The 19,493-nt window shown below is 50.5% G+C and overlaps 7 protein-coding genes across 7 annotated transcripts; 6 read left to right on the top strand and 1 right to left on the bottom strand.

Annotated features, from left to right (window-relative positions):
• Window positions 1-159: 159 nt before the first annotated feature.
• BDZ99DRAFT_16046 (uncharacterized protein) lies at window positions 160-2,459 on the bottom strand. Its single transcript, XM_033712860.1, has 2 exons — window positions 2,387-2,459; window positions 160-2,318 (listed from the first exon to the last, which is right to left on the bottom strand). The coding sequence occupies exons 1-2, from the start codon at window positions 2,401-2,403 to the stop codon at window positions 194-196; spliced, it is 2,142 nt and encodes a 713-aa protein (XP_033584407.1). The 5' UTR covers window positions 2,404-2,459; the 3' UTR covers window positions 160-193.
• Window positions 2,460-2,592: 133 nt separating this feature from the next.
• BDZ99DRAFT_505157 (P-loop containing nucleoside triphosphate hydrolase protein) lies at window positions 2,593-5,016 on the top strand. Its single transcript, XM_033724085.1, has 3 exons — window positions 2,593-2,854; window positions 2,903-3,342; window positions 3,392-5,016. The coding sequence occupies exons 1-3, from the start codon at window positions 2,612-2,614 to the stop codon at window positions 4,689-4,691; spliced, it is 1,983 nt and encodes a 660-aa protein (XP_033584406.1). The 5' UTR covers window positions 2,593-2,611; the 3' UTR covers window positions 4,692-5,016.
• A 2,698-nt stretch (window positions 5,017-7,714) lies between these two features.
• Window positions 7,715-10,922, top strand: BDZ99DRAFT_374543 (uncharacterized protein; the record flags this gene model as incomplete). Its single annotated transcript, XM_033714927.1, has 5 exons — window positions 7,715-8,260; window positions 8,317-8,589; window positions 8,647-9,108; window positions 9,157-10,035; window positions 10,089-10,922. The coding sequence occupies 5 exons, from the start codon at window positions 7,715-7,717 to the stop codon at window positions 10,920-10,922; spliced, it is 2,994 nt and encodes a 997-aa protein (XP_033584405.1).
• Window positions 10,923-11,751: 829 nt separating this feature from the next.
• On the top strand, window positions 11,752-12,415 carry BDZ99DRAFT_565192 (Rhodanese-like protein; the record flags this gene model as incomplete). Its single annotated transcript, XM_033727448.1, has 2 exons — window positions 11,752-12,063; window positions 12,132-12,415. The coding sequence occupies exons 1-2, from the start codon at window positions 11,823-11,825 to the stop codon at window positions 12,413-12,415; spliced, it is 525 nt and encodes a 174-aa protein (XP_033584404.1). The 5' UTR covers window positions 11,752-11,822.
• A 2,255-nt stretch (window positions 12,416-14,670) lies between these two features.
• On the top strand, window positions 14,671-16,848 carry BDZ99DRAFT_565191 (MFS general substrate transporter; the record flags this gene model as incomplete). Its single annotated transcript, XM_033727447.1, has 5 exons — window positions 14,671-14,880; window positions 14,940-15,408; window positions 15,678-15,708; window positions 15,758-16,146; window positions 16,201-16,848. 5 exons carry the CDS (start codon window positions 14,671-14,673, stop codon window positions 16,500-16,502), a joined length of 1,401 nt encoding a protein of 466 aa, XP_033584403.1. The 3' UTR covers window positions 16,503-16,848.
• A 636-nt stretch (window positions 16,849-17,484) lies between these two features.
• Window positions 17,485-17,888, top strand: BDZ99DRAFT_457180 (uncharacterized protein; the record flags this gene model as incomplete). The annotated part of the gene is made up of 2 exons (XM_033718628.1): window positions 17,485-17,594; window positions 17,658-17,888. Coding segments are annotated over exons 1-2 (209 nt in total), but the record flags the coding sequence as incomplete, so codon positions are not given.
• Window positions 17,889-18,083: 195 nt separating this feature from the next.
• BDZ99DRAFT_484307 (DHS-like NAD/FAD-binding domain-containing protein) lies at window positions 18,084-19,218 on the top strand (the record flags this gene model as incomplete). The annotated part of the gene is made up of 2 exons (XM_033722633.1): window positions 18,084-18,462; window positions 18,695-19,218. The coding sequence occupies 2 exons, from the start codon at window positions 18,084-18,086 to the stop codon at window positions 19,216-19,218; spliced, it is 903 nt and encodes a 300-aa protein (XP_033584401.1).
• Between the last annotated feature and the right edge of the window lie 275 nt (window positions 19,219-19,493).

The following is a 19,493-nucleotide window of genomic DNA, read 5'->3' as shown; positions in this document are numbered from 1 at the left end:
AGTTGTTGCATGGAAGTTGGGCTGTAGTGAAATTTTTAGAAAAGAAGGATTTGACAGGATTCGTATGAGTTTGGCCTAAGGAACGAATGAGTAATGCTGCGGTCTTACGTTGAAGGATCTTCAAGAAACATCACAAAAGCAGCACTCAGGCAATTGCTATATTGAACGATACAATGCAAATCAAGATTCTGTATTAGTGTTCACTGCTCATATCTTCTTCGGAGTCGCTTGATAAGATTTCGTCGGAGTTATCTTCCTTCACAGCGTCGATATCCGAATCGACATCGATTGGGCCCTCTTTAGTACCGTCATCGATACCTTTTGGGAGAGGGACCTTGCGTGGAGGTCGCGGAGGCTGTGGAGCTAGTGTGGCACTATCGTGTGATGAAGTCCCTTCCGTGCCATCTTCCGACATTTTCGAGAGGTTACCTTGCTGTTCCATGTCCGAAGGCTCTGCGTTGCTCTCATGGTCATGCATCTCCAGGTCTGGTTTGCCATCCAACGCCGCATCTTCTTCTACTTTCATCTCGGGGCGGGCATACGAGATGCCCGCGAAATCATCGCTATCCTCAGATACGATATCGTTAAACGATGCCCGGCGAAGACGCTTGGACGGTCTCTCTTCGAACCCTGACGGATCATTATCTTCCCTCCAGTCGTTGGCTCCTTCCCACTCCGCGTGATAGTGGGTCCAGCTTCTCCAGTCTACGAGTTCACTGAGCTCTTTGCGCTCGATTAGAGCAAGTGGTACTTCGTCCTCCTCGGATTTAATGTTTGACGCGTCATTTAGGCCAAGCATCTCCCGAATACGCTGCTCTTCTAGCTCAGCTGCTTGACGATCTACCCGCTCAGCTTCATGAATCTGACTTTGTTCAACCGTTTGGCGTTTACGTTGTCGCCGACGGGCCCGTCCGGGGATGGCGTCAATGTCATCAGGGACAAAATCATGAGACTCCGAGGAGCTTATGTCCGGTTCATGATCTCCTTGATCTTCATAATCTTCCTCGGATCCGTGTGTTTCTTGAGTTTCTTGATTTTGGAGATTTTCGGGGGCTTCTTCGTTAGTTTCCTCTTGGTAAGCAGTGCGGGCACCAAAAGGTACGTTCCTAGGTGTAATTTTAAGAAGCTGACCCATGGGTTTTGAAACTGCCCATGGTATACCCAACTCTTTTTCGACGTCATCGTACTTCATACGAGGTCTCCGAAATCTGGTAGACTTGTTGAAGACATAGAGGCCACACCGACGTGGCACCTTGACCCAGTATTCTCTTGAATGTCGTGCCATCCCAAGTATTTCAAGTGCAGTCTCAACATCTCTTGCCGTGACCTTTGGAATCGAACGTGTATTTCTTTGATCTTGCGCCCTAAGTCTCGATGAGGACTCAAACATCGTGGCATGGACAAGTCTACGCGTGATGCTGACAGTCAAACGGTGAAAATCATGGAACGCAGTATAGTACATGGATGGCTCCTCGTCAACGCCAGCGAGATCACGCCAGTTATCCGTTTCCCACTTACGCCTTGAGTTCATAAATACGTTTTTTTGAAGTGCTAGCCACTTCTTTGGCTTCAGAAGACGAGCTGCTGGGATCGAAGAGAGAAGCGATGAGATGGACGACTCGGGTTTAGCCTTGATTGCCTCTTCAGCGAAATCCGAATGCTGCCGTCTTCCTTCGTTTGTGACGAATGCATCTGTGTCACCCTCGGGCTCCTCAGATATAGCGTCTTCAATTTTCGACGCCAAATCTGAATCGAGTAACCAATAGTCTCCATGCTTTTTGCGTTCTTCTTTCGCCTCATAATTCTCCTGGTACCAGGCTACTGCTTCTCCGGCAAGGTCCAGGGGCTTGCGGCACTCTTCGCCCAGTTCGACAGCGGCTGGTATGTCTCGTAATGCAACGGCGTGCGTAAGCTGCGGCGCATTAAGTTGACGTTGAATGAAGTTCTCCTGGAGCAGCAAAAAGTAATCTCGAACTTCCATCTCTGATTTGGATTTGATAGCCTTGGAGATTGCTGGGATATCGTCTTGTCCACATCTTGAGAGTGCGCGGTAAAAGACTTCTTTTTCTTCACCAGACCAGCGTGACGCACCAATCTGTGAGCCCTGTAGATGTACATCTTCGTCTAGGCAATAAGGATCTGCCGCTGCCTTCACTTCCTTGTTCAACCAAATACGGTAATCGTCGTTGTATAGTCCTTTTAGCGCCCGATATCTCGACACCCGATAGGCAATCCAAGGCGACACCTTGTTATGCCGCTTCTGGCGTCTGCTAGCGAGGTCGGAGCCTGCAGCAATGGAGACTTGGGGAGGAGGTGGACTTTGCTCGTCATCAGCTTCATCAGCGTCCGGGTCGGAGTGCTGGGAGCTGTTTATGGCGGAAGTTACTTGATCATTATCGTCATCCCCAGACTCGTCGGAAGCCATCACTGGGTTTCCTGACCCAAGTCCTAAATTTCGGCGTGGAAGTGAAGTTGTTGGAGAAGCGTGGCCGAGACTAAGTTTCCACTTGTTGGAAGCGATTTTGATGCCAAGACTGAGCTCTCGGAGGTCTCTCCCGCTTTCACCCTCTCCACGACTTCACGCGTCCATGGGCTCCGACGCGTGCTATTCATGTTCCGCTTTTCTCAGTATGCGCTGAAACTCTCGAGGAGGACAGGGTCTCAGCCCGTCCACCGCTTCTTTAGATGTACATCGACTTCCGCCGTTGCGAGCGTCGTGACGCCGGGTGTAGCTCCAGCTCTGCAAATCACACTCCGTAGTTACCAGGAAGATTGCATTCAGTCAGTCCTCTCAAATCTGGAAAAAGGGCACAAAAGACTCGGCATTTCTTTAGCGACTGGTAGCGGCAAAACAGTATGTTAAGCCTTCTCCGGTACTTTAATCCCACTGACGTTCAAGTAGGTCATCTTCACTCATCTCATAAATCGTATCCCATCCGCCAACGATGCCGACCAGACCCTTATTCTCGCCCATCGCCGAGAGCTGGTGGAGCAGGCGGCGCGTCATTGCATCCTCGCATACCCGTCCAAGTCGATCGATGTTGAAATGGGGGCCAGCCATGCTTCTGGGGCTGCCGATATAACTGTGGCATCCATACAGAGCATCAACTCTGGGGAGCGCATCCTCAAGTTTGATCCCTCAAGATACAAGTTGATACTTGTGGATGAAGCCCATCATATCGTCAGCAGTCAATACCTAGACGTTTTGGAACATTTCGGACTGCGACATTCGGTGGATTGGGCCCAGACGTCCGTCCCAGCGCTTGTTGGAGTCTCTGCTACATTTTCAAGATTTGACGGGAAGAGTTTGGGTAGTGTAATCGATCATATCGTTTATCACAGGTGCGCAGATGCTCGTCAACTCCGGTGGAATGTTGCTGACCCTGTACAGAGATTATGTAGACATGATCGAGGAGAACTGGCTTTCAGACGTTTCTTTCACCACTGTAGACTCCAAAGCCGATATTTCGCGAGTTTCGTCTGGCGCCACAGGTGACTTTCAACCCGGTGCTCTCTCACGGGCTATCAACACAGATGAGACTAATGAGATTACTGTTCGAGCCTGGTTGGCCCGGGCAAAAGAGAGGAAATCAACGCTGGTATTCTGCGTTGATCTGAGTCACGTTTCTAGCCTCACTTCTACCTTCAGAAAGCATGGCTTTGACGCCAGATTTGTAACTGGAGATACGCCAAAGAAAGTGCGCAGTGAGAGGGTCGATGCCTTCAAGAATGGAGAGTTCCCTGTGCTGCTTAATTGCGGCGTCTTCACTGAAGGGACTGACATTCCCAACATCGACTGCGTGCTCCTTGCCCGACCCACAAAGTCCCGAAATCTGCTTGTGCAGATGATTGGCCGAGGAATGCGCCTTCACAAGGGAAAACATAATTGTCACGTAATTGATATGGTCGCATCACTCAACGCTGGAATCGTCTCGACCCCTACGCTCTTTGGGCTTGATCCAGCAGAAATTGTAGAAGACGTCGGGACTAAGGACATGATAGAGCTTCGCGAGCGGAAAGAGAAGGAACAGCAACGAGAACAAGAGGCGCTCCAGTCGCAGACGTCAAAAACGGCGAAAAGTATTCCTGGACGGGTCACTTTTACCGATTACGATTCCGTACACGACCTCATTCAAGATACTTCTGAAGAACGATTCATTCGTGCTATTAGTCCGTATGCGTGGGTTGGTGTAGGAGACGGCAAATACGTTTTGACGACGAGGACTGGCAGCTATCTCGTTTTAGAACCCGATGGGAGTCGCTTCGTTGTCAAGTTTACCCAGAAGCTGCCGGAGGGAATCCGTTCAAAAAGTCCATTTGCAACACCAAGAGTCATTGCTCAGACACATACTTTTGAGCACGCTGTCCATGCCGCGGACACCTACGCAATAAAGGTGTTTGAGTTTATGTTCATCTCAAAAAGCCAGGCTTGGCGACGGAAACCAGCTTCTCAAGCCCAAGTTGACTTCCTCAACAAAATGCGCTCCAAGGACAACCAATTAACCACAAATACAATCACCAAAGGCAAAGCTGGGGATATGATTACGAAGATGAAGCATGGGGCTAAGGGTAGGTTCGAGAAAATGAGTGCGCAAAAGCGATTGGCCCAACGCAGTCAAGAGAAGATGCAGTTGTCACAGATGCAGATGAGGGACCAGATCAAAGTCGGCCCACTTTCGAGAGACAGCTGAGTTTTTACATCATGAACTTGGCTCTCGACCCGTCTCGCTCAGTTACAATAAGTGGCCTGGGGCAATTTGCGCAACAGCGTTCGGCCTTCGATTTTTGTACGTGGCCCGTCTTATCACTGCACAATAAATGTAGAGAGTAACTACCATAATGAGCCGTTTTGAAGCCTGAAGAAGGCAGGCTTCTGTTTCTTCGACAGTATTGCCGCCTCTCATATATGCCATAGTCTACTCTATAGCCAGCGGGGTTACTAAACCGGCGGCCGGCTCAACTAGAGAGCAGATTGATTGGGTTGTTATATATAGAATGAAGCTTGATTGATTGGATTGATTAGAATTTTGGTTTGAACGGTTTGATCCAGATTGACAAATGAGTGAATACGATCGCGCTAAGAGATCTGTGCGCTAAGGCCCTCACCGTGTCTTAACGAACCAATAGAATCACGGCGTTCTGCCGCCCCGAGGTTCCGCCGGCGGAGGCGGGAGAACACGTATTGCTAGCCTCATCAACCACGGCCCAGCCCCCCCTTCTAGCACTCCACCATGACGAGATGAGCTCAAAACGGACAACGGGAATCGATTTCTACGGGTCGAATTACGTTTGAAGCGAACCATTGGGTCTTCTAGACCTCAAAAATGCGCCCCCTTTGGTACTCCGCCCGACGTTCCCAAGCGACATCCTGAGCCCCCCCTCACCTAGAACCTCACCACCATGGTACTCTCACGTTGCCCTCTACTCTGGGGCACTCCGTAGCCTCATCCATGGGCGTATTGAGCTTATATGACGAAGTTATGCACATAAAAATCCATAAAAATCCATAAAAATCACGTCCGTACGCATCCTTTCCGATTTGTATACACCGATCGGATCAATCGGATCAATCTCCGCTTGAGGTTTGATTGGCTAGAGGATTGATTGATTGGATTATCTAGAGTCTATACTAATAAACCGACCGTCAATCCGATTGAGGATTGGCCGGTTTACTAACCACGCTGTTTATAGCCAAAAAGCTTCACTGAGACATGCTCTGTTGTGTAATTACCACTCTCATTGTCACCGCTAATGTTGCTAATGATACCACTTTCTAATGAAAGGTTTGCCTGTACCACATCCATCACGTTTACTAGATTGACTACTCCATAGAGCGTGTTATAGCCTACCTTAGTCGACGCCGTCTTGGTAAAAACGACGCAGGCTGAGATACTTAAAACAGCTCGTCGCCTCACCAATCGTGCCCGAAGTACCACTTTCGGCAATTTCAGCCGCGAACAAATCACCGTGTTTCAAGCGAGGCCAATTTTCATTTCTTTGTACTTTTTTCATCTAGGTCAAAAGGTCGACCGGTGTCTGCCGAAATATAATGAAGATCTGCTAGATGTCAGGCATGCACCTGTACTGAGACTATGCATGCTGCTTTGGGTTTGTACTTGCTTTGGAATTCAGCGTCGTGTCATCATGGTCCATGCAAAGCTATTATTATGGGCGTTGTTTGACGGATTTGAGGGATATAATGAGGCAGGGGGCTAAGTTTGCGTTTTTGCTGTTTAGCCAGCCGTGTTTTTGGCAGTTTGACTGGAAGGAGGAGGCGGGGAAGGGGAAGGGCACTTTGGCGGTGGCGATGGGGGATGAGAATCCGGTTGTTTGGCCGAGCTTGATGAGGGTGATGAATGGGGAGGGCAGGAGGTTGGAGATGCCGGATGTGTTGGGGCGGAAGAGGTTTTTGAGGGATGGGAAGTAGTCCTCTGCTCGCTGGGGTTCTTGTAAGTCTACAGTCGTTACGGATGATACCATGGCGTTCATATGCCTCTGTTATATTCAGGAAGATGTAGGAACTATATATAGCAGTATGCACAATCAATCTGACTGAAGCATTTAGCCTTGCTTCGAACAGTTCGTCTGTAGAATACTGTCCCTTGCCTTTACTGAACGACAGCAGTGTTTGTCGATATTTTGATGACATGTTGAACAGTTCTAGGTAATATCCTCGTAAGGACCATACTATTACTTCAGTTGCTGCAACGGGTTAGTCTCAATATACCCACGTTGTTCCTTTTACCTAGGTAACTACCCAACGCCACCTCCTTGACCTACGTAATGCATCACTAGCTATTCACGAAAATGTCCAAAGCTCCCTGGCCAGCCGGACAGCTTGTCCCTGCACGAGCCAGCACAGTCCGCGGCGCGGAAAGGCGGGACCTGCTTACTCGACCCACGGCCCTCGATGTCGGTGCGAGGGCTGTGTCGAGGTGAGCACAGGTATCCCTGTAATATTGAATCTCTGTTGTCCAGATGCAGCATGTGGATCGGAACGAACTGCAGTGCGCTCGAGAACCAGCTGTCCACGTCCCCAGCATTCACCCAGCCACTTTGTTTCGCGCTGGCGCTCCCCTAATACTGTCCGGGCGCCCGTCTGGCTGGCTTTGGCGCTGGCCGTTGCATCATGACGCGCCAGTCCCGTCCGCGAGCGCCGGGTCAGTCATTGAGGGCCGCGGGCTGCTGCGAGGAGGGAGTCCTGGTGTCTCGCAGCGCCCCCCAGCCATTCACCGGCTCCAGCTCCGGCCGGTCCAGATGGCTGCAAATAGCCATACGGTGTATCAATGCCGCTCGTGTGCTCGACATGAATCCGGTGCTGCCATGCCACTGTTTTCCATTGTGCCGTTACATATTTGCTGTGCTATTTACTCGGTATTCGCGCTGCTCTTCACTCGGTGTTGGCTCAGCACTGACTGTCTGCACTCGGTATTCGCTCTGCTCTTCACCTGCTGTCCACTCGTGCTGCGATATTGGTTCCATAAAACTGCAAATAGCTGCATGTAATATTCACCAGCACCTGACGCAGCTAGGCCTGGGGCCTTTTCCAAGGCAAGGTTGAGTGCCTTTAGCTCCACTTGACCTAGGGCTCCTTGGCTCCTTCCAGAACTCGCTCGGCCAAGACTTGTTCACCTGTGTATCTTGGCCTCTCCCCCCAACTCCACTCCACTCATCGACATCAACGCCCACCTCCTCTAGGGCTCCTCTCGCCGCAATGCACAAAATCTCGAACTTCACAGGGCAGGCCCGCCACGGCTGGGAGAAGATGACGCCCTCGATGGGCTTCGGCATGTCCAGGTCCACCAACCAGCACGACCTGCCCATCACCACGCCCACCAAACGCCCCTCTGCCCAGCCGACTGCTCCGCCGGCCATCCCGCCGGGCACCCAGGTCAACTGCTCTTTCAATGTGCCCTTCAACTCGAACCTCGCCGGGCCCGACCTCGACGACATCATGTACGCGAGCCCGGGAGCGAGCGCACGCTGGACACACCCGGAAGGGTCGGCTGAGGGCACCCCGAACCACAAACTCCCGGTGCACGCTCAAAATGTCGAGAACCTACGCATGCTGTGTCGCGAGCTGAGCGACACCAGCGATGGCCGCTTGCAGGCGACTGTCGTCTCGTCGGAGCCAAAGCCGCTGCCCGGTCTGCAACGAGGGCCACTACGGGCTTTGGTCACCAACGTCTGCCTCTCTGGAGAACTGGAGCTCGTCACCGCAGTACGGGGTCAGATACTCAACCAAAGCCCCATCTCGCTGGTGCGTAATATTGCCCTCGTCGCTACCAATAAATGCTGACGGTGCTGGACCGCTAGAGATCATCGCACGTCGATATCGACACGGATCTGATCATTGACGGTCCGTCTCAGTCGATACAGTCCCTGGTACTCAACCAACTAGATCGCATCTCGAAACTTACCAAGGCCGACATCTTCGTGCTCATGCCGAAGAATCAGGACATCGAGTCTGCGAGCTTCAACGGCAATCTGGAGACCGGCTTGGACTCTCGGCTGAGATGTGCTATTTATGGCAATTTGGAGACCATGGAGCACGCAAAGACTCGCATTCTGATCTTGATTGACCAAATTGTAACTATCCCCACCATCGTCATCGACACACAAAAACTTGCTAATTTCGCGCCATAGCTTCATCGGCACGTGGATCAACTGAAACTCGAACTATCGATGCACACTCTGATATGCGGACGGGCCCGGAAACATATCAAACTCATCGAGTCTGCCACAGGCACCGCGATCTACTTCCCGCCTCCATTCCCCCGCGTCTTCGGCTACACTCCACCAGAAGCTGAACGCCGACCGGAAGACTTGATCTACATCACCGGAAAGACAATGGACGACATCCGTCTGGCCAAGGCGAAGCTTCACGATTTAGTTCTGGCGACAAAGGTCTACATGAAACCCGTCCAACTCACAGAAACCAAGATCGACAGTATCCTGCTTGAACGCCTCGATAAGGTTCGCAAGATTATTGAAACTAACGGCACTTATGTCCTCTTCCCGAGACTTGGTGAACAGCGCGGTCTGCTGCGAGTCCAAGGCAGCGATGTCTTGGCTGTGGAGCGTACCGTGCGGGAGATGATGTCTTTGGTATGTATCTCTACGATCGAAGCAAGGAATTAATCTAACCCTATCTAGGCTGGTCAATTCTACAGCGCCTCATGGTTCATCACCCATCCCGATCCTACACAGCGCCCCCCGACCCCAAGCGACGTCCGTGCAATGTTGTCAGACATTTGCATCAATTCCGGTGCCGAGATCAGTTTCGAGAAACTGAATTTTCACATCTATGGCTCCGATGACGCAGTGAAGGCCGCTATGATGGTCATTAACAATATTCCATTTGTGAAGAAATCGCAGTACAACATGAGCGTCAAGATCGAACTAGCCAACGAGCACAAGGAATTTGTCAGCGGCAAGAAAAACGGCAAGATCAACAAAATCATGGGTCACAGCAGCGTGCAGATCGTGTTCGATGGCTTCAACGAGTACAACTTCTACATCGTTGTCCGTGGTGCGCAGTACGATGCAACTAAGAGCGGACTGGACTTGGTCGAACAGGAGATGCCTGCCGCTATCGCCTTCCATGTCCCTGACCAATACCACAAGCGCATTATCGGCATCGGCGGCCAACACATTCAACGAATTATGAAGAAGTATTCGGTCTTCGTCAAATTCTCCAACGCAATGGACCGTGGTGGCCTTGGCAAAGAAGAGGACGACATGAAAGTTGACAACGTCATCTGCCGCACCCCTGCGCGCAATGCGCAGAACCTCGATCTTGTCAAGCAAGAGATCATGGACATGGTTGAGAAGGTTGATGCTGAATTTGTTTCGGAACAAGTCCCCATCAACCGCCTCTACCATCGTAACCTCATTGCCCATATGGACAAGATTGATGAACTTGAGAAGAAGTACAATTGTAAAATCACCTTCCCAAGCACAGAGCAGGCGAGCGATATTGTTACTGTTTCGGGACCCGAATACCAGGTCCCCTTGGCAGTGGATGAATTCCTGGTAATGGCGAATGAATTCCAATCCCAAGCATCCCCAGCTGACGAATAATTCAGGGCATGGTCCCAGAGAAGCATGAAATTGCTTTCCCCACTAGTCCTAAATTAGGAGAGTATATACGATCTGCAGAATTCCAACAAGATGTCTTGGTGAAATTGAAAGATCAATACGTAGTCGAATTGCGTCTCAAGCAGCCTCAAAACGAAACGATCGACGGAACCGATCAACAATTTGAGTCGCTTGAAATGGCCTACACCCGCAACAACGCTGGTGGCCTGAAAGACGCCATCGACTTTTTAGTCAATCAATTGGTTATGCATGGCTTGGATGCTAATACCATTAGAGGCGCTATCCCACGCCCAAAGTCCGACTCGTTTGAAGAGTCCTTGCCCTTTTTTGAATCGAAATTGCTTCAACGCGCGGAACCTCCGGTCGAAACCACCGATTCTCCCACGCGGTCTCATTTTGGCGATGACCCTACAGAAAGATCTGGTTTCCTCGACCGTCTCCGCAAGCCAGGAAGCATGTCCTCATTTACTTCTATTCTCGAGCGCCGTAAAAACGGTTCAAACTCTCCTGGTTCATTGTTCAAGCATGCCTCGAGCAACGCGTCCAAGGCATCGCTTGCCAGTATCGAGTCCCAAGGCAGCGGCTACCGCAACCCTTGGAACGACAGCGGCATAAACTTGCCAGACGAAGAACACCACACCAACGGCTGGCCAGTCCCAGCTCCGCGATTCGAGAACAAATTCCCCTTTGGTTCGAGCTCTTCCACTATACCCGGCGATGTTACGCCGCGGTACGACCCGCGGGGCTCCGTTGATAGCGGACGCCCTGGCACGTCTCATTCTGCATCTGGATACCCGGCCCCTATTGGCCCTCCCCGTTAAAAAGTTTCACGGATTTCCATCTCAGTAGAATCACGAACAAACGAAATACCCCACTCTCCGATTCGATGACTCTTAAAAGAAATATACCCAACCGGCGAACAAGTGCGAAAAGCTAGTTGTTGCTGGTTCTTGTCTTTGTTTCTTCTTGCTTCCGTGGTTTTTGGTTTTCGTTTTTGTTCCTGTCGTCGCGGTGTGGTTGTGTTGGTTTGCTTTCCTTAATTAGCTGTTACTCGAGGGCGTTTGAGAGATCAAGAGAGATGAGATGATTCCCCCATGGCGCAAAAAGAAATATACCATTGCTTTTGGATGTGTTTTTCGTTTGGCCTCTTTGGTGTATGCTGGTACTGTATCTGATTCGACGTCAAGTTGGGGCGTGGATGGTGATGTGGTGAAGGAGGGGGTTGGAATAGTGGTGAAGTGTGATGCGTTGGAGATGGTACTGGGTTAGCTGGTGTGGACGTAGATGATGCTCTCTCGGGATGGATATACTTCTGACAAAGATTGAGATTGAGACTAAAGAGGTGGAAAGGAGGAAGTTGAACAAGTACCCACGAATATACATTAGATTGGACATCACGTGCCGATGAATTTGACCTTTCTGTCGTGCCCTACCTGTGGGAAAGAAACCCCGCCAAACATGAAATATGACACAGACCTCACTGTTACATAGCATGTGAAAACTGAAAGGTTCCGCTCTAAGGGTATATACTCCGTATAGCCCATACATTTAAATCACCCCGCCTTCGGGCGTTTGGTAAATTCGAAGCGCCTCCACACGTTTGGTCGTGACGTCGATTGCCGCGGCTCTTTCCGGCCGAACTTGACTACCGCCATCTTAATTGCAACACTTACCTACCCTATTAACACAACCAACCCTTCTAATCATACTGAACGCTACCGATGGCTTCCAAACGCGCTCTTTTCGCTTTACCCTTACGCTCCGCATCCTCCATCCGCGCTCGCCCGCAGTTCCTCCTCCCAACCAGAACCAGCGCTGCACTTCCACCGACCTTCAACCCAGCGCTCAAGCCATTGAGCCAGGCGCGGTGGCACTCCTCCCCAGTCGAGAAGAGCAAACCCTACGCCTTCGAAGACGTGAAAAAACTAATAGAGAAGGATGACGAGGACGTCGTGCTCATAGGTAGTTTCAACCCCCTCCCCTCCTCTCCGCAAACCAAGCCCGCAAGCTTACCCAACGCTCTCCATTAGATGTTCGCGAACCCCCCGAATTCGCCGCCGGCGCCATCCCCACCGCGCTGAACCTCCCCATCTCTTCGCAGCCCGACGCGCTGTTCCTGCCGCCCGATGAGTTTGAGGACAGATTTGGGTTCCAGAAGCCGGATATCGGGAAGGAGGTTGTGTTTTATTGCAAGGCCGGGGTGAGGAGTGCGGCGGCGGCGCAGTTGGCGAGGCAGGGAGGGTGGGAGAGGGTTGGGGAGTATCGGGGGAGTTGGCTGGATTGGGAGAGGAGGGGTGGGAAGATAGAAAAGTAGGGGAGAAGAATAGGGTATAGTTGTGAAATAGAAGGGGACGGAAATTCAGGAGGGTGGTTCGAATAAACGACATAAGATGGTTTGGAGTCTGTGGGGCTGGGGTGGGTAGTGCGGTTTGATCTATCACTTGCTAGTGGTCTAAAATACGGAGTGGGATTTCTTGCGGGCAATTTTTTATGCTCTTGTAAGTTGTCTCTGCTACATAATCTCACATATTACCGGTCTTCGTCTAGATGTAAGATGGGTTTTCGAGGGCACACCCACTGGAATCCTAAAATCAAGTTCTGGCGGCACGGGAAGAACGAAAGCTCTTGTCCAACATATACGTTCGGAGTTTTCCACATTATCAGTGTAATTCAAAACAAATTCACTATTTCTCTAAGTCTCTCCGTCCTTTGAAGTTTTCCCAGCATTTCTCTCTGTCCCTCCCTTAGATCATGGATAAAAGTCCGACTCTTCTTCTTCTTCTTCGCCGTTGTCGTGGCCGCCCCGGATGCTAGCAGACTCGGTGAAGCGGTCAAGGTGGAAGGTTTGCTCGATGTTATTGTAGAATTAGGCAGTAAATGTTCGATCCCAGTCCCCTGCCGTTTCTAGTCAGTGGCATAGCAAGCTGTTGGTTAGGAAGAACCAGTTCTAGGTCTGGCGACGTGTGCGTAGAGAGTCGATGTCCTAGTGGATGAAGATGAGGAGGCCTCATGCGGACGTGATCCACTCGATTGTAACGATGATTGGGAGTTTGCGATCGAGGGCGGGACAGTCATGGAGGCCCAATGGCCGTTTCAATCTGTGGAATGGACCACTAGTCAGGATGTGGGTCTCTGAAACGGAAGAAGGGGGCAATGAAGACGTACTGGTGGCTTTTAGGATAAAGTCGCTGGAGGTAATGTGGATGGATGCCAGGAGATCAGGGTCACATGGCTTGAGCGGCTTGCTCACAGCCTGCCATTGAGTATGCTCCCAACATCTTCACAGAGCTTCCCGGGCTTTGTCGGACTATCCCCTTTGCTAGGGGATGATTCTAGCTGAGACTGACTAACGGTTAGGTATGCTCACATTCTGCCTCTTGCCCTACAGGATTATTCGAACCTAGCGTCCGGCTCAGATTCGATACTTTAGACAGGCAGCTGTAATCTTAGTCCCGTTTCGCAGTCGAGGAGAGGTAATATTCCACTCATTGATGTTAGCTCTAGCTATTAGTTGAAGAAAGAAAGATCAAAAAGGGAAGCTTTGCTCCGCGCGAACGGTTTCTTTTGATGTTTTCTCTCCAAAAAGTCGAATCTTAGCTGGACCCGATTCCGCACACCCCTGTACAACATAATTTTGTTGCAAAGCACCCGTGCTGCATACCTCATCCATTTATGACGGCATGATGGAGTTTTGCCTGATCTGGGTGCTCGATTCCGGTGGCACAAGGGGGTTCCCTCAAATCTGAGTGTTCCTTTCTGACGTAATGTGGTTTCCCCCCCCATCACAAGACCAATTACGGCTCTAGCGCGCCATAATCAGATTGTCCCACAGGCCGTTTCTGATGCGATATGTACGAAGGTCGAGGAAAGACTCGCGGATCTGGTCGATCGCATCACCCTTGGATTGCTCCATGCGTAGAGTTCATGCATCATGTGACGCTCTGCTTTGGCTCGATGTGCGAACGAGATACCTCATTTCACACCTGGGCACTTCTGTCACCCCCATCCACCACAAAACAACATAAACTCATCTCTATTGCGGCTAATAGCATACTAGGTAACATTCGTGGGTCTTTGAGACTGTCTCGCAGATGTTTGGAGCAGTTAAAGCAGCCAGCTTCGACTCGGAATGTTGCTTAGCTGACTAGACCTTTATTTCCTTCGAACCCAACACCTCCAAACGCCGTCCATCCATCTCCGCACTTCCTCATCCAGTCAACTGAACGTCCTATCACAAGTCCTAGACTTCTGACCTTTGCCAGGCTGTGCCCTCACCGTGCTTGCATGAATCAGCTCCCTCAGTAAGTCTCCTGCCTTAGCGTGAGCCTGTATTGCAAATCACATTGTACACTAACTACTTGCTAGCGAACCGAACTCCGGATTGTTAAGTGGCCTGTTCCTAGGGTCTCCCCATGGGGAAGCCGATCACTCTCGGTGCATCGGAATCACTACCTGGAAAGGTGGGCAGGTCTCCATACAGCATGGACTAGGCATAGACTGCTGCTTTCATGGAAATTCCGGAACCTGTCATATGGTATAAGTACAGCTACACGGAACCTTGTCCGTCATATGAACACTTCTTTACTCGCGAACAAGACACTGCCCGGTATGGAGACTTCCAAAAAGCCTGCTCCAGATACGATACGTACCGGAAAAGAACTCGAAGAGAAAGTCAGAGAGAATCCTCAGCATGTCGAAGACCTTGGTTCATCTACAGTGCATAGCTCAGACAATAACGATGATACACGAATGACATTCCGACGTTTCATGGCTATCATTGTGAGCTTGTCGGCTTTTGATAAAGAAGGAATATGGGGTACTAACAATTTACTCCGCAGTCAATTGGAATTTGCTTCTTCTCGTGCATTTGGTCGGTTTTCGCAATATCCAATCTAATCACCGTCATCAACGAAGATCTAGGTATGAATAGACGTCCTGACTCTCTATGTTCTCATGGCTTACGTTGTCTCTCTAGGCCCTCTGAATCTTATACCAGGATGGCTACGGCGCAAGTCCTGGCTGGCGGAATCCCGAGTGTTGCTTTGGGCCGTCTCAGCGATATATATGGACGTCGTCTTTTCATCCTAATTGGAGCCGTTCTTGGGATACTTGGTGCTGCGATATGTGCCAACGCTAAATCGGTACCTATGTTCATTGGAGGTAGCGCAGTTCTTGGCATCATCTACTCTTTCTACAGTCTGTCTTGGGCTGCAATTGGGGAGCTTGTGGAGAAGAAGCACCGACCCGTAGTTTTTGGAATAATGGAGGCGTCTGCTGGATTGGCCGGCACATTTGGACCCGTCATTGGTATGTTAAAGTAGACTAGTCCTCCTTCCGAACAACTGCTAACGTTCCTCTCCCTCCAGCTAATCTGCTTGCAACTTACGCAACTTGGCGCTTGGACCTGTGGATTTCGTTTATCTTGAACGTCATTTCCCTTGTCCTTGTCTTCTTCTTCTATCATCCGACACATCATTGATTGGACGATCCTTCAAAGACGTTCTAGCATCACCTCAAAGAGATAGACCACGGAGGTATCTTCTTTCTCTTCAGTGGATTGCTGTTGTTTCTTGTAGGAATATCGTTCGGCGGTCTCCAATATCCTTGGTAAGCGCCCGATCCTCCATGCAAGCATGGCACTAATGAACACGATCAGGAAAAGTGCCACCGTTATCTCTATGATCGTTGTAGGAGGGGTCTTACTGATCGTGTTTGGCCTCTATGGGGCGTACGCTAAAATTCCCTACCCGATACCGCCCTCCGCTCTCTTCACCAATGGAAGAAACTACCTGATGGTCACTGCAGCTACCACGATGTACGGAATGGCCTACTTTTCAACAGTAGTACTGCTTCCTCAGGAGGTTTGCTATCTGTTTACTAGAAATACGGCCACCATTGGTTGGTATTCTAGTGCAGCAGGTATAGGTGGACTTCTATTCAGCCCTATTGCGGGGTACATTTTGCAGAAAACGGGCCACACTAAATGGTTTCTAACGGTGTGTTTGGCGGGCATTGTACTTGGCACTGGTATTGGAGCCCTTGTCGGTATGTTGCATCTTCATCATGTAGCGTTCATCACCTCTGACTACTAAATCGCAGCTACCGACTCTTACGTTGCTACCGTGGCTGGAGCTGTCCTTGTCAGTGCCTTTTCCTCCGCTACAGGAATGGTCACAGCGACAATGGTCCAGGTCATTCTCCCAAATTCCTACATTGGCATAGCCACTGCCTTCTTTAATACCTGCCGTTCGGTCGGCGGAGCGGTTGCCACAACCGTGTACAGCACAATTCTGAATAACTACATCAAGGAACACGAGGGCGTCAACATCGCTGAGGCCGCCGTCCACGCAGGACTCAACATTCAATACGTCCCTGTGCTTGCGGAAGCACTCGCGGCCTAGAACCAAACCGCTCTAGCGTTAACTCCGGGTGTGACTACTCTCATCATTGAGGTGTCCGCCGCTGCTATTCTAGAGACGCTAGTCAAGGGCTTCCGTCTTGTACTCTATACTAGCCTTGCTTTATGCACTAAGAGTGTAGATCAATACATGACCAAAGATATCGATGTTGGGATTGAACGGAAAGGGCCTTTGACACACGAATCAAAACATGAAGCTGGATTGGCTGCATGAAGGGTGACATCTTTTCGGAGAGGCTGCCTTGAATCGCGTAAGCGAGGTAGGGTCTTTTCAGACCGTCATGCGTAGTCGCCCTCAGACAAATTAAAAACCCTCCTTAATGCTTCGCTTAGAACGAAGATCATGGTTGTGGAATAACCGAGCAGTACCAGGGTTTACGTTCACCCGGAATAGGCTCTTCCGACACACAATCTCCCACAACACGGGCCCTCGAGCCAAGGCGACCCCTACGCTTCCGCTCCGCAAAGAGTCTGCCAAGAAGCTGGTAAAGAAGATAAACGAGCTTCGTCTTCATCACTTCCCTCTCAGCAGCCTGCACCTCTATGCCAAGGAGAACTTCGGAAAGCTTCTAGGTCTAGCCAGGAGCGGAGATGCAAGGTAAGCAAGCTTCCCCTTGACTTTTTCATCTGAAAAAAGAGACAATGCATCGCCGTCGATCGCCCTACACAAGCAATATGGAATGTGAGCGGCTTTGAAATGAGCTTTATCTACTATGGAAAATTTAAATAACGGTGCTGCTATCATCGTCCTGCTAGACCAAGCCACTCGAGGAGTCCGAACACTATCCACGAGATCGGAAGAAGTTGGATGGTTTCTTAGGCAGGGAGCCTTTGGTGAGTTGAGACCCTATACTCAAGGGCCCTTGAGGGAGGCCCCATATGGACTCCTTCAAACCGGCTTGGCTGCGCCATGGTTCCTCTCACTCTACTGGCAGAGCGTGGTTGTCGCAGACGCCGTCGATGAACTCGCCGCGACGGGCCTAAGCAACGTGTACAGCATCCTAAGCGGAACTATGACTGATGGCATCACCCACACCTCATTGACTAAAGTAAAGTTGGCGGTTCGAAAAGAATCGTACGTCTATCAGCTCAATCCAGGGTTCATGAATGGAGGCTAATACACAATCTCTGTGTATAGCGGCAACTTGACCACCACCGAGCGAGTAGAATACATCAACACGGTCCTATGCCTGCAGTCTAACCCCTCAAAGCTTTCTTATAGCGTTGCTTCAGCGGCGGAGCCTCGCTATGATGACTTCGTTGCGATTGATAATAAGCAGACTAGGTGAAGATGGAACTCCAGTCGGTTAGCTGTGGGAAGTCTGATGGATTCTCTTCCGAGAAAGTGGAAGTCAGATTATAGTCAGGTCTCGTAAACTAGTGAAGTATACAAAGGTATAGTCTTACACAACCCGGAGGAGCCCCGATCACGTGACGTCAAATTAGGCTCCAACCTATTGGTCTCCCTCAACCGCGTCAACTAATAGCTGCATCTTACATCAGCCACTAAACACCATTTCTTTAAGTTCAGTCTAATTCCCATTTAATAGCGTTGAGAGGTGACATGGCCACCACTCCCGCCCCAGACTACTCCTCCGTAGTTTCCGCAACCGGCTTCCTACGCCCACGCGCTTCCCGCTCCATATCTGACTTCCAAACGCATCTCGCCGAATCACCTCGCGTACTTGCACTACTTGGCGCCGGACTGTCGGCGCCGTCAGGCTTGCCTACTTTCCGCGGCACAGGGGGGTTATGGCGGACGCATGATGCGAAGCAGCTGTCGACTCCACAGGCTTTTGACGAGAATCCTGGGTTGGTCTGGGAGTTCTATTTGGAGAGAAGAGCTGCAGCGAAGGAAGCGAAGCCGAATAGAGCGCATTTCGCGTTGTCGGAGCTGGCCAAGAGGGTGCCGGGGTTTATGGCGATTAGTATGAATATTGATGGTAGGGTACTTTTCCTTGATTCAGTGATTTCTTCTCGTCTCAGCCATCTGTAAAAGTAGATTCATTTCTCAAATAGCAAGCGTTCAAGGTCCCGTGTGATTGCCGAGCTTCTCATGCTCAAGTCATCTGTAACATCACATTAATCAGTACGTTGCTATGCTTCACTTTTCGTCTCTTTCTTGCATCTCACTTCAACGATTCGTAGGCTTTGTGCTGCTCTTAACATCATTAGGCCTCAGCGAACGAGCCACCCACCCTCCAGCCCAAATCAGCTTCCTCCACGGCAGTCTTTTCTCTATTCGCTGTACTACCTGTCCCCACACCATCCACGACGAAGCCGCCGAAGCCGTCATCACCACTCTCCCCACCGCTCTCGCATCTTCTTCTACTTCATATCTCTCCGCAGCTTCCATACCCATCTGTCCAGCCTGCCACACCGGCCTTCTCCGCCCGGGCGTCGTCTGGTTTGGCGAAGCCCTTCCTTCCGCTACCCTTGCATCTCTTTACGCCTGGATCGAAGCCGCACCGTCCATTGATACGATGTTAGTGATCGGGACGAGTGCGGAGGTGTATCCAGCGACGGCGTATATCGAGGCGGCGAGGAAGAAGCTAGCACGAGTTGCGGTTGTGAATGCCGAACAGGAGGACCCGGGGCTGCTAGGGCTGGAGGAGCAGGATTGGTATTTTCAGGGGGATGCGGAGGAGTTAGTGCCGGAGATGTTGAAGGAGGTGGTAGGAGAGATTAGGGATGCGTAGGAGCGGAAGGACGTGAGGACGTGAGGACAATGAGAGAAGTAACATGAGTTTAAAGCAAAGTCGGTAAGTACGTGAAGGCAGATGCGAGTATCCGAGATAGAAAAGTGCTTATAAGAGGTCGGTTTAAGCAAGCATGTTCTCATGGCGGAACTTGACAGACTCGCTTACGGTTAGTGTATTCCCTATCACGCACCTAGTCCAAATATGCTCCGATCTGGAACTTTTTTCATGTCAAAGTATCTCTGAAATTTTCACCATCGTATCAATGAAGATTT

The sequence above is a fragment of the Mytilinidion resinicola genome (assembly GCF_010093595.1).
Source record: "Mytilinidion resinicola strain CBS 304.34 unplaced genomic scaffold BDZ99scaffold_1, whole genome shotgun sequence".
Taxonomy (NCBI): domain Eukaryota; kingdom Fungi; phylum Ascomycota; class Dothideomycetes; order Mytilinidiales; family Mytilinidiaceae; genus Mytilinidion; species Mytilinidion resinicola.
This window is presented reverse-complemented; position numbering and strand designations above follow the sequence as displayed.

Coding starts and splice junctions, on each gene's coding strand:
- BDZ99DRAFT_505157 (XM_033724085.1), top strand. CDS start 2,612: ATGTTCCGCTTTTCTCAGTATGCGCTGAAACTCTCGAGGAGGACAGGG. Junction 2,855..2,902: donor CGACTGGTAGCGGCAAAACA/GTATGTTAAGCC, acceptor ACGTTCAAGTAG/GTCATCTTCACTCATCTCAT. Junction 3,343..3,391: donor GATCATATCGTTTATCACAG/GTGCGCAGATGC, acceptor GACCCTGTACAG/AGATTATGTAGACATGATCG.